General features: G+C 45.9%; 1 protein-coding gene across 3 annotated transcripts in view; it reads right to left on the bottom strand.

The window, feature by feature from the left end:
* LOC307217616 overlaps positions 1-14,081 on the bottom strand; it is an 84,759-nt gene that overhangs the window by 35,942 nt on the left and 34,736 nt on the right. For all 3 annotated transcript variants that reach the window (XR_013839631.1, XM_079979197.1, XM_079979198.1), the window contains one exon: positions 296-469. Coding sequence is in view for 2 of the 3 variants with exons in the window: in XM_079979197.1 (XP_079835323.1) it covers positions 296-469 (174 nt within the window). In the remaining variant the exon portion in view is untranslated. The remainder of the gene's footprint in view (positions 1-295; positions 470-14,081) is intronic.

The following is a 14,081-nucleotide window of genomic DNA, read 5'->3' as shown; positions in this document are numbered from 1 at the left end:
AGCCAGAGTAATTTTCAGTTTTTTGTTACTCAGCAATCTTGGTCTGTGTGTGTGTGTGTGTGTGTGTGTGTGTGTGTGTGTGTGTTTCTCTTCCTCCCTACACAGCATCCACAACAGAACATTACGCAAAGCTCACTAGCATAAATTAGCATGGTTGGTACCACTTCTGCAACCTTGACTTAGACCTTCTGGGCTGGGCGGGGAATAAATAATAAATTATTATTATTATTATTATTATTATTATTATTATTATTATTATTATTCCATTTGTTTCCACTGTATTAGGTTCACTTACAAGTACTTGGCTTCCTTTGTTCGAAGCATGAAGGTGCCAGAACGATCCTCCTCGCTAACAACTGCATCTCCACTTGACAAGTTAATTGTTTTTGCTACAGGAGCTGCTGTCTCCATCTGGCGTTGGTCAATGCAATGTAAGCTCAGCTCCCATTCGCTCAGCTGAACAAAGTGTCTAGAGGACAAAAAAAGAAAAAGAAAAGAAAAAGTGCTGGCACACCTAGGTAGTTAGGTGCATGTAGATCCTTTGATTCAATGCAAAAATACACATTTCATACTGGTGAAAATAATTTCTTTTAAAAGGATTTGCGAAGGACCTTATTGTTTTATGGTTTAACCTTAGGAGGTTAAAAGATTCCTCATTAATGGAGCCTAAAACATTTACAGTGTTTTGATGTATCTTGGTCCTTTATGCTTTGTATTTATTAGGTTAAAAGGGTTTGTGAATTGCTAGTCTGTCTTAATGGCATTCAAAACATTTGAAGTGTTCGGGGTTTCACTAATACGGCACTATAATGCTCTGTGCTTTCTCAATTAAATTTATTAAGTGAACTATGTTTTTCTAATTGAAATTAACACTGTAATTAATAAGAGGTTTGGGTTTTTTTAAAAGAACTTCAGGATAGAAATTCAGGGATAGGCGTCAGACTGAAAATGAAGAAGAGATATTGCAAAACATTTTCTTTGTTGCACAAACCTGGGGATGAGGAACCTGCGGCCCACCAGCAGACCCTGTGGGTCTCTGATGGTTTGACTTTACCCCCAAAGGTACACTCTTCCATTATCTCCCAAGACAGACAGGTGCCAACAGCAACAGCTCCAGCCGGCCTAGCTTATAGTCAGGGATGTAGCCCAGCAACATCTAAATAGCTATAGGTTCCCTAGCCCGAAAATAGAGTAGCTGTGTTTAGTTATCTCCAAATCTGTCTTTCTTTCAATGGTTAACTGTACTCTTATTCTGGCTATTAAAAGTGGGGAGGGGTCTTCTCAATGACAGCTCCCTGGTTATGGTATAACCTAGGGATGGGGAGCCTCTAGTTATCCAGAGGTTGTTGGACTATAACTCCCATCAACCCTCACCCTTGGCCATATTGGCTAGTGTTGATGGAAACTGCAGTCCAACAATATACAGAGTGGCACAGGTTCCCCATCCCTACATTAAAAGATAACACTCAAGATAGCTCCCATCTGACCTTCTCGCCCTTAAAGGTGGTGAAGGTCCTGTGTCTGGTGTGCCTGGAGGTGGTTGGAGGATGGATGGCGGCTAACAGATTGAGGTTGAATCCTGACAAGACTGTAGTACTGTTTTGGGGAGACAGGAGGCGGGCAGGTGTGGGGGACTCCCTGGTCTTGAATGGGGTAACTGTGCCCCTGAAGGACCAGATGTGCAGCCTGGGAGTCATTTTGGACTCACAGCTGTCCACGGAGGCGCAGGTTAATTCTGTGTCCAGGTCAGCTGTCTACCAGCTCCATCTGGTACGCAGGCTGAGACCCTACCTGCCTGCAGACTGTCTTGCCAGAGTGGTGCATGCTCTAGTTATCTCCCGCTTGGACTACTGCAATGCGCTCTATGTGGGGCTACCTTTGAAGGTGACCCGGAAACTGCAATTAATACAGAATGCGGCAGCTAGACTGGTGACTAGGAGTGGCCGCCGGGACCACATAACACCCGTCCTGAGAGATCTGCATTGGCTCCCAGTACGTTTCCAACCACAATTCAAAGTGTTGGTGCTGACCTTTAAAGTCCTAAATGGCCTCGGTCCTGTATACCTGAAGGAGCATCTCCACCCCCATTATTCAGCCCGGACACTGAGATCCAGCACTGAGGGCCTTCTGGCGGTTCCCTCATTGCGAGAAGTGAGGTTACAGGGAACCAGACAGAGGGCCTTCTTGGTAGTGGCGCCCGCCCTGTGGAACGCCCTCGCTTCAGATGTGAAGCAAATAAGCAACTATCCTCTTTTTAAAAGACATCTGAAGGCAGCCCTGTTTAGGGAAGTTTTTAATATTTAATGCTGTATTGTTTTTAACACTTGATTGGAAGCCGCCCAGAGTGGCTAGGGAAACTCAGCCAGATGGGCGGGGTATAAATAATAAATTATTATTATTATTATTATTATTATTATTATTATTATTACCTCTCTTAATTGTTATATTTTGTACTGGTTTTAAAACTCTTTTCAGTTGTTTTTAGATAACTCACCTTGGGACTTATGGGAAGGTGATTCATAAATTAATGAAATAATGGGTGGTAGCAAACTAATTTGTCCCTTCAAGTTACTGAACTTTCCCTGCTTCTCCTCCCCCACACCCACCCCCTCCTCAGATCTGCTCCGGAGGGTTGAGGGAACCCCAAGAACAGATTGTGGGGACATACAGGGAAAATGTGGGAGTTCAACTGCAGAAGCAGAAATAATTTGTTTTCATTAACACCCGTGTTCGTCACATGCAGCGCTGCTTCCATTCCACTGCAGTCTGGCTTCCAACAAAAACAAAAACAAAGTTATTCATCTTGCTATCCACCGTGGCAGAATTTTACATACTTAAGTAATAAGAAGAAGAAGAAGAGTTTGGATTTGATATCCTGCTTTATCACTACCCAAAGGAGTCTCAAAGTGGCTAACATTCTCCTTTCCCTTCCTCCCCCACAACAAACACTCTGTGAGGTGAGTGGGGCTGAGAGACTTCAAAGAAGTGTGACTGGCCCAAGGTCACCCAGCAGCTGCATGTGGAGGAGCGGAGACATGAACCTGGTTCCCCAGATTACGAGTCTATCGCTCTTAACCACTACACCACACTGGCTCATTTCAGTGCAAAGGAAATTCAGTGCAAAGGGAAGGTGGCAGGAGTCATCAATTAACCACCATTTGCAGAATGAAAACAACCACTGATTGTATTTTTGTATTTCCATTCTGGAGATGGAACACATAAGTGAACATCTTTGACATCTTTGCACATAACTCAGACTCACAATCATGCAGAGTTCTGGATTACATGGGATGCTTTGCATGTACAGGTACATGTAGGAAGGCCCTGTCACTACAGATGGATATGAAGTCTAGGGCTCAAGGGTGGATTGGCAAGCCCCACTCCAGTGTGGGGCAAACACTGGAGCATCAAGAGGGCTCCAGTTGACTACTGATTGTGTGGGTTCTATCCAGCTAAGCATTATTAAGCATTAAGTAAGTAAACTCACAAAAATTAATAGGCCAAAGTTAGTCATGGTCATTATTTTCAATGGGTCTAGTCTGAATACAATTAGCATTAGATACAACCCTTTGTGTTTAGTTCTGATTTATTTAGTGTCTCTCCTGAAAGCTTAGCTGAAAGATAAAGAATTCAAGTCATTTTGGCTACCACTCCTAACTGAAAGCATCCATTATCTCTACATCTGTGTGCAGAGTCAGAGTTCTCCGTATTGTTGAACAGAGCTGGCCGTCTTATTGCATTCGAATTCCTTTCACAAAGAACTTGCAGCTTAATTGTTCACTGTTTAACAAACAGTTGCTTTGATGAAGGAAGCAAACTTGGGCTTTGCTCCACAAGGTGAACAACAAAAATCCATTGTGTTCCCATGGCCATCCATGTATGGGGAGAGAGGTGTGGTGCAATGGTTAGAGCATTGGTCTAGGACCTGGAGGACCAGAATTCAAGCCTCCACTCAAGTCATGAAGCTCACCTTGGACCAGTCACTGTCTCCCAACTTAATCTACCTCACGTGATTGCTGTAAAAATCAGAATCATGCTTGCCACTCTGAGCTCCTTAGAGGAAATCTGGGATATAAATGAAATAAATAAATGAATGAAGAGCCTGCTCTATATATGTAGGATTCGTGTAAATGTAGAACCCTGTGCAACCAGGGTGCTACATCACACAGGGAGCTACATAACTCCCTTCTTCTCAAACACATTGAGGGCAGCTGGGCTGGGAAACAGGGATGTGATGGAGAAAGAGAGGCCAGCAAATATAGACTCACTCTCCCACTCATGCGAGAAACTGAGAACACCTCAATAGGTCTATTGTGTCCTCTGCTTTTCAGACACTATATGATTATTCATCAACGCTAATCACACGAAGCGTGCTTTTAGATGGGGCCTTAACCAAGGTGAGAAATTGCAAAAGGATCGCTTCCAATACATAATGTTGTTGTTGTTTATTGTATTATATATTCAACCAGAAAGGGTAAATCCACATGAAGGGGAGTGGGCATTTTGATGCCAGTGGTGCTACATGGATGCTGTGAAAAATATTGCATGCTCATCCCACAATTAAGAAACATTTGGAAGCACCCAAGGCTGCTACTTCGCTGCACAATGACTTTGTTATAAGAAGCCAAACGGGATTAAGGGCCAAATTAAGGTAGCAAGTCCTTCTAGTGGAAGCCCCCCATGCAAGGACCTTCACTAACACAATTGGGCTTTTCCGCACTCTCCCCCCATTCTCCCCTGTGCCCCCCCCAAAAAAAAGCAGCTCAAGTGGGTCCAGAGAACAGCATCTTGGGGAAGGAGACTGGGGTCATTTGGTCTGGCAGGCTGTAACTCTGGTGCCAACAGAACGATTGCCACAGGGCTATACTGAATTCTTCCCTGTGTATGACAAATGCACTTTCTATTAGGGAAGGCAGAAATCCGCCTAGGGAGGGAGGGAAGCCCTTTTGTTTTTGTTTTGTTTTGTTTGTTTTCTTACAATTTATGTCGATGGCATTGCTATATATTTTAAAAAGTAATCTCACCAAATGCTCCTTTTATGTTATTAAAAGGTAAAGGTAAAGGTACCCCTGCCCGTACGGGCCAGTCTTGACAAACTCTGGGGTTGTGCGCCCATCTCACTTAAGAGGCCAGGGGCCAGCGCTGTCCGGAGACACTTCCGGGTCACGTGGCCAGCGTGACATCGCTGCTCTGGCCAGAGCCAGAGCCAGAGCCGCACACGGAAATGCCGTTTACCTTCCCGCTGGTAAGCGGTCCCTATTTATCTACTTGCACCCGGAGGTGCTTTCGAACTGCTAGGTTGGCAGGCGCTGGGACCGAGCAGCGGGAGCGCACCCCGCCGCAGGGATTCGAACCGCCGACCTTTCGATTGGCAAGCCCTAGGCGCTGAGGCTTTAACCCACAGCGCCACCTGCGTCCCACATTTATGTTATTAAAGGAATATAAATGTACACCTAGACAAAGAAAAGAGGGAAAACATAAAATAATAATAAATTACAACTACTGCCATATGTTTATACAGTATATGGTGTTCAACTTTATGGAGGGCTTTACTCAAAGCAGGGCCATTGAAATGAATGGACATGACTGTGTTAGGCCCATTGATTCCAGCTGCTCTGCTCTGAGTTGAATGCCACCCTAGATTTCTTCTTCTCATCTCTCAAGGAAATTATGCTTAGCCATTTATCTATGTCCCCCTGAGCTTATTTTTCATTTCAACAATGAGAATGCATCAAATCATATTGAGTTGTATTTAGTTTTCATATAACTGATGGATCATGGACTTTCAGACTGCTCCGGTTTATGCCGTCCTCTCAGTCTTACTATCTCAGTAATCTCTGACACGTTCACAACATGCCAAGCTTTATTCAGCCGTTCGCATTCTCTGCTTAGTGGCCAACTACATTTCGGCAGATCTTATTAAGTTCCCAATCAATAGTGTATAATGCTGCTTAATACTGGCTTGAGACAAAGGTCCATCTAGTCTCACATCCTGTTCTTGCAGTGGCTTACCAAGTGCCTATGGAAAGCCCACAAGTAGGACATGAATGAAACATCCCTCTCCCCACTTGTGCTCCCCACAGTTCCCAGCAACTTGCATTGAGACATGCACATTGTCTCTGATACCAGAGACAATGCACAGCCATCATGACTTGCAGCCCTTCGTTAGCTATTATTATTATTATTATTATTATTATTATTATTATTACCCCACTCATCTGGCTGGGTTTCCCCAGCCACTCTGGTTAGCTCCCAACTGAATCTTAAAAACACAATACAGCATTAAACATTAAAAACTTCCCTAAACAGGGCTGCCTTCAGGTGTCTTTTAGAAGTAAGATAGTTGCTTATGGACTGCAAGATCAAACCTCTCCATTCTTAAGGAAATCAGCCCTGAGTGCTCACTGGAAGGACAGATCGTGAAGCTGAGGCTCCAATACTTTGGCCACCTCATAAGAAGAGAAGACTCCATGGGAGAAAGGCGATGGCAAACCTAGACAGCATCTTAAAAAGCAGAGACATCACCTTGCCAACAAAGGTCCGTATAGTTAAAGCTATGGTTTTCCCAGTAGTGATGTATGGAAGTGAGAGCTGGGCTATAAAGAAGGCTGATCGCCGAAGAATTGATGCTTTTGAATTATGGTGCTGAAGGAGACTCTTGAGAGTCCCATGGACTGCAAGAAGATCAAACCTATCCATTCTGAAGGAAATCAGCCCCGAGTGCTCACTAGAAGGACAGATCCTGAAGCTGAGGCTCCAATACTTTGGCCACCTCATGAGAAGAGAAGACTCCCTGGAAAAGACCTTGATGTTGGGAAAGATGGAGGGCACAAGGAGAAGGGGACGACAGAGGACGAGATGGTTGGACAGTGTTCTCGAAGCTACAAACATGAGTCTCACCAAACTGCGGGAGACAGTGGAAGACAGACGTGCCTGGCGTGCTCTGATTCATGGGGTCACGAAGAGTCGGACACGACTAAACGACTAAACAACAACAACAAGTTGCTTATTTCCTTGACATCTGCTGGGAGGGCGTTCCACAGGGCGGGCACCACTACCAAGAAGGCCCTCTGCCTGGTTCCCTGTAACTTCACTTCTTGTAGTGAGGGAACCGCCAGAAGGCCCTCGGTGCTGGACCTCAGTGTCCAGGCTGAACGATTATTCTCCATTGATTTGTCTAAACTACATCCTGCGGCCACTACTGTTTTTGTTTAGATTATGGAGTTTGTCTCTTTTTCATCATTCAGCCTTGAAAGTTTCCAAGAGCAGGCCTCTCACTAAGAATCTTGCCCTCTCCACTGAAATCTCTTGCATTTAGTGTTACAAAAAATGGCATCCTTGTCAATTCGCTTGTGTGTTGGGGGACAGTTTCATGTTTCTGCTTTTGCTGTTACCCAAAACTGGAATCAGAGAGATACCTGTTCCAATCTAGGCATGCAAATTCAGGTGTTTTCTCTCCAAAGAAATAGTTTTAAGATTCAAGACAGGGTTAGATATTAGCTTCAAGAGAGGTATTAGCACAAGAAGGGTTTACAATGAAGTTCAGGAAATGACGGGGGAGGTGAATGTTTGGGAAAAGGTGGGGAGATGGACTGGCCATAGGAACAATTCATCTGGTTCTCTTGTCAGTTTTTGTTTTTTTGGGGGGGGGAATCAGTCTGGTGGTACCTGGCCTAGGCCCCTTCCAATTCTTGGGATCCTCTATCTGTGGGAGTAGAATATATAGGAGCAAGCTTACCATATCAGTTCCTTTGTCAAGGCAATGGCTTTGGCCGGTTGGTTAAGTACCGAGATTTACAAATCCAAATAGATTGTCATAGAAACAAATGGGTGGGCTTTTCCCAGCACCCTCACTGGGTTTAGCCAGAGTTGTGTTTGTGTGTGTGTGTGTGTGTGTGTGTGTGTGTGTGTGTGAAAGATAGAGTTGAAAAGCTGGATGCTGAAAACTGGAGACAGGGAAATGTGTTTTGGTCTGTACTGGATTTTGAGAGTCCCTAAAATGGAAGCAAAATCTGTCCGAGTGTTAATGCTGTGAGCCCTTCCATCCTATGCCAAGGTTGTATATATGTGTAAATAAAACCATATATCCTAAAGACACCAGAGTCTCTGCTGACCTTCATTCCTAGGAAACCAAACTCTGAGTAAAGCTCAGCCCCATCTGGTGTCTCCTGGAGACTGGGGTGGTGCATAAAAAACTCTCTCCAGTGACAGATTCTCTACTTCTTGAGTTGGAATATATAATGTCCAGGAATACTCTGTAGAAAAGCCAGGGAGGTAAAGAGGACTTCTAGGGCTCTAGGAATTCAAATCATAACCCTTGTCTTTCTTCTAAAGGTTGTTCTTTTTCCAGGTTTCCTCCACACCTCCATTCTAACACAAGGCAACAAGCTGCAAAGGGAACTGGTGGAGACAGCAAAGAATACACCCTGGGTTTGTGGGGCAATTGACTGAAATCAAAGGCGGCTAGTTCTGAGTTTTGGGTGGCCTTGGGAGCGTTTGGTATATAAACAGCTATGTAGAAGAGCCCGGTGGGACAGTGAGTGTTTTCTCCTCAAGCACCCAAAATGTGTTTGAAGACATGTCTGGCTCAATTAACTTTCATTCGGTATTGCAGAAAAGCACACAAATAATAAAAGTCTCCCATTGCTCCCATGAGATACCGCTTCGCTTGAGTCATTCTTTTTTTAACAGTTGGCTTCAGTGCATGAAACCACTGCATTTTGGATCAGATCTGCAGAAAAGGACCAGAAACTCAAGGCCAAGCTACAGGAATGGAGGACTTGTTGCCGTCTGGACGCTGTTGTACTCCAACTCTCATCACCCTGGCCAAAGATCAGGGAGGGTGAGAGCTGGAACCCAGCAACACCTAGCATGCTACAGGTTGTTCATCCCTGCTACACACGTTGGATGCATCTTTGAATCTAACATGCAAGATTTTTTAAAAATGGAATTGTGTCAGCTGGTGGGGGGCTGATATTGAGTGGGACCACAGCAAGCAGGGAAGGGGGAATTTAACCCTTTCTTCCCCTGCCACAGTCCTGAAGACAATCCATCTTCTGCAGCTAGTATTTGCTTTCAGAGGAAATCCGCCATTGGCACCTGACTTCATGTCTGCTCAGATCCCATTTATTCATTCTCTGTCTGTCTGTCTGTATCTCACACACAAACACACAGTTAAGGGAAATTACATTTGTTAAAACCTGCACATGAGATGCAAAGACCATTGAGAAGGGAGTGACAGAGGCAGGCAGAGACACCACTGTAGAATCATGGAATTATAGGGTTAGAAGGGATCCAAGCAGTCATCTAGTCCAATCCTCTGTAATGCAGGGCCTGCACCACTCATACTGTTCCCTTCCCCCACACGGCTGGAGGAACATTATCTGCCCTTTGAGAAGGAAGAAGGAAGGCTGGGAGAAGGGGTTGGTTGGGTTGGGTTGGGTTTTATTTTTACCTGCTGGTGAATGATGGGAGAATCATAACATTGTAAACCTCCTTGGGCAAAAGGGTGATATATAAATGCAGTAAGTAATTTAACATCTAGGAGGCCATATGTCCTGCTTTACAAAGGAAAGTCAACTATTTGAAGGGCTATCTGGTTCAAGTCCAATTTAAAGACGAAACTACTCTAAGAAAGGAGAACAGGGTCCCTACAGATGGGAAGATGGGAGCTTTATTGTGGGTGTATTTTGCAAGATGCTCTTTACACAATAATAGCACATTAGTGGTGGGTTTATTCTGCTTCAATTTGTTCTGGGATGCTTCCCCACTGCTACCACATTACTGCTGCTCAGAGGGCCTGTGGACCACAACAAAAGCAGGAAAAAACAAACCCCCAGAACATCTGCAGTATAAAAGGATACAGGATTTCAGCTGGAAGTTACAGGTTATGCACAAATTGGAAATGAAGCAGTGTGACCACCCAAAAACTTTTGCAGTTGCAAACAGCACTGAAAGCAGGGTCATTTGAGACCCCCCGGTAGCATCATGAGAATAAAGCATCATGGTGCACAATAAAAAGGGTGTTTGGGGAGCCCAAAGTTACCCATCAGTGTTTAGCAGTTGGACCACAGGCACTCATGTCACTTGGTCACAGTCTTCCCTGTGAATGGTTTCAGAACTCACAGGGTTAAAGAGTTCTGTGTGACGTCCCTCAATTCCTGTCGCGTGACTCAGAAGGAGGGAGGAGTTGTTCTTCACTGTTCCGTCTCTGTAGCTGAAGGAGACGGTGGCCATGGCTGCTAACAGCCCAGGGGAAATCTGAGATTTATTATTTTACTGCTGTAATAAAGACTGATAACTAAACACACTAAAGACTGGGTGTGTTTGCATCTTTTACACCGGGACGCAATAGCTCTGCTGTGTTTACTCTGCACTGCGTGGCGAACAAAGGATCGGAACAGCAGGAGGCACAGCTAGAGGGAAACGTGCCAGGCTGAGATCGCTGTAAGCTGGTGCTAATTGGGGTCATAAACCAATTAGCTACGCCATGCCCTCTAACAGGTTATGGGCGCTAATTACTGCTTTGATGCTGTTGCGTCGTGTGCCGGTGTGTGTTTAAAGCCAGGAAGCCAGGACGCTACCGAAAGCTGAGGTCTGCGTTCTGAGGCAGAGCAGCTGGCTGGAAGGAGCTGAACAGGAGCTGAGAGCTGAGAGCAGCTGAACACCGGGTGCTGGAGAGCTGACTGGTTACGTGAGTACAGCTGGGGCCCCGGGAAGAAAATGGCAGACAGCAAGGTCTTTGAGGACATTCCGTTTGAAAAGCTCACTGTCCAAGGATGGGCAACCTGGTCCAGAAGAGTGAGGGGTTGGTTTTTGGCTACTGGGCTGTGGAATCCAAGCCAGAGGGAGCCAGAGGAAGAACCCCTCAATCCAGGTACGGCTGGGACAGATGCTGCAGGCTTTCAGGCTGCGTTGCCAGAATATAGCCAGCAGAGAAAGCAAAGAGAGCTTTGCATGTTGAAGGCATGCGTACACGCATCGCTGAAGCCTCACTTGGAGGGCGTCAAGTCAGCAAGGGCTGCCTGGGAGGTGCTGAGAAGTTTGTGTGAAACTTCAGCAGGAGGCCAGAGCCCTGAGAAAGTCATAAAGAGCCCAGAGATGGCTGAAGCCCCAGTTCCTGATGAATTAGCCTCAAGGAGCGCTGATGAGCAAGTCGGGGGGGGGGGAAGAATTCCAAAGGCAAGTTTGAAAAGTTTTCCACTGAGAGTGCCGGAGTGGAATGCAGTTTCAGAGGGGGCAGGGCTGGCATAGAGAGCTCTTCCGGAAGAAGGGGGGGCCAGGCCAGCTGAAAGGAGCCCTGGGCAGTGTTTTTCCACTGGTGATCGTCGACGCTGCTTTGTTTGTAATTCAACTGAACATCTGCGTCGCTCCTGCCCCCACCGAAGCAGGGAGACGAGGCAGGATGTTGTCAAGGTCGCTTCTCATGGGAACCAGCCAGGTTTCCGTGGTAACCAGCCCGGCAAGGGGGCCAGGCGTGGGAATGCGCAAGGCGGACGTGCTGGAGTCAATGAGGATGCTTATCAGCTGACAGCCAGTCTTGCAATGTTTGAGAACAGCTCTGAGAGAGACAATGACCTATGCTTTGTCATCGACTCAGGAGCTAACCGCAACCTGATTCCAGAGACCCCTGCTGTCGAGATGTGGAATTGCACGGCAATTCCAGGTGGAAAAACTGTTCAGTTTGCAAATGGAGAAAAGAAAAATGTGACTAACGTTGCAAATGTCTATTTTTCTGTCTTGCAGGAGCAGATGGAAGGTTGCATTGTACCTGGGTTGCGTCACTGTATTTTATCTGTCCCTTATTTGTTGAAAAAGGGGTTTAAGGTGTACTTTGAACAAGATGTTTGTAAAATCTCCAAGGGAGGGAAGCAACTAGTCAGAGTTGAAAAGGGGCAGAATGATCTCTTTATTCTTAAAACGCCTCTGAGGGGTGAGGGGAAGGCTGAGAGGGCACAAGCTATGCGTGCTACAGTTCCCACTCATGTTTCATGTGCATGTGCATGGCACAAGAAGACAGCCCATAGTTCTCTTGAAGAAATCCAGGTGTTACAGGAGTGTACCAAAGGCTGTAAAATTTAGGAATGTGGAAAATCCCTAGATTGTAAGGCTTGCAGAAAGGCAAAGGTAAAAGGGTGCAGTTACCCCAGGGTGGACAGGGTAACCACAAAACCTTTTGAGCTTGTTCACATAGATCTGTTGGGTCCCATGGCAGAGCCAAGTCTGGGAGGGGCCAGGTTTTTGCTAACAATTTTTGATGACCATACACAGAACTCCTGGACACATGCTCTGAAATCCAAGGAAGATGCAGCACAACTGATTAAAAATTGGGTTGAGGAGGTGGAACTAAGGTTCTCCACCAAGGTACAGGGAGTCCGAAGTGACCGTTGTGCAGAGTTTACTGGGTCTGCTCTGCAGAAGTTCTTTCACCAGAAAGGGATACGTCACAAGGTGACTTCTCCTCAAGAGAGGGGGGTGGCAGAGCTCAGAAGTGAAGCTCTGGTTAAGGCTACACAGGTGTTGCTGTCAGATTCTGGGTTACCTCCAAGTTTTTGGATGGAGGCAATTAAGAATGTGAATTTCACCTGGAATCGGTCCTACAATTCAGTGGTAGGTGACACCCCGTTTTTCATGCTTCACGGAAGGAAACCTCAGGTTCACTTCCTCCGTTCGTTTGGGTCACCAGCCTTGGTGCAGGTGCCAAAGGCTTTGCAAAGGCCAGGTGGACCCAAGTTCCAGAAAATGATCTTTTGTGGGTATGAGCCAGCCACTAAAGGATGGAGGTTTGCATATCCAGGAGGTGACCAGACCAAGCTTCTGGTCAGTAAACATGCTGAGTTCTATGAGCAGGATGGTTGGTCAAAGACTCCTGCAAGGCATGATGTTCTCTCAGAATGTCTGTCTGAGGATGAGGATGAGGGAGAGCCAGGGGCTGAACCTACTGACGACCAGGTCACTGACCAGGGTCAAGAACAGGGTGGGGCGTCTCCACAAGATGTTAAAAGAGAGCCCAAGAGTGAGCCTGCGTCTCCTGTTAGCGTGATGCAGAGAATTCGAAGACACTTTAAGTCAGAGGGGGAATCCCGTGATGCAGAGGACTCACCTGCTGACCACAGTGAGTCAGAGGAAGTACCTGAGTTTGTGCCCAGACGGTCAAGTCGCACAACAAAGGGCATTCCACCTGAAAGGTATCAGGCCACAGGTGTGTGGGTTGGTTCCGCACAATGTGAACCTGGGAGTTGTGAGGAGGTTCCACAGGTGCCTGACAGAAACGCCAAGAAAAGGCGCAAGGCATTGGGGAAGGGATTGATCTCACAGAGGTCTGTAAAGGTGCATCCACAAGTCACCTCAGGAATGGAGGGAAGAGGGGGTGTGAATGGTTTCAGAACTCACAGGGTTAAAGAGTTCTGTGTGACGTCCTCAGTTCCTGTCGCGTGACTCAGAAGGAGGGAGGAGTTGTTCTTCACTGTTCCATCTCTGCAGCTGAAGGAGACGGTGGCCATGGCTGCTAACAGCCCAGGGGAAATCTGAGATTTATTATTTTACTGCTGTAATAAAGACTGATAACTAAACACACTAAAGACTGGGTGTGTTTGCATCTTTTACACCGGGACGCAATAGCTCCGCTGTGTTTACTCTGCACTGCATGGCGAACAAAGGATCGGAACAGCAGGAGGCACAGCTAGAGGGAAACGTGCCGGGCTGAGATCGCTGTAAGCTGGTGCTAATTGGAGTCGTAAACCAATTAGCTACGCCACGCCCTCTAACATTCCCTATAATGAAAACATATTCACTAATTAATATTGGCTTTTTATCCCAGTTTATCAATGTGATTTATTATTTTATATGTTCTCATTATTCTTTTAACGCTGTTGTTTAAAATGAGTGTTTTAATGGTATTTGATTTTGATTTTTTAAAAAAACCACAAGCCACCTTGGGAATTTTATTAATTTAAATGGGGTTTTAAAACATTCTCAGTAAATTAATTAACTGAGGCCGGAGTCCTAAAGAAACTTAGGGATTATACACACCTTCATTTGCCCCACTGTTTTCCCCCAGGGAAGCCCAACCTTCAGTGCTA

This window comes from Podarcis cretensis (assembly GCF_951804945.1).
Source record: "Podarcis cretensis genome assembly, chromosome: 6".
NCBI lineage: Eukaryota > Metazoa > Chordata > Lepidosauria > Squamata > Lacertidae > Podarcis > Podarcis cretensis.
This window is presented reverse-complemented; position numbering and strand designations above follow the sequence as displayed.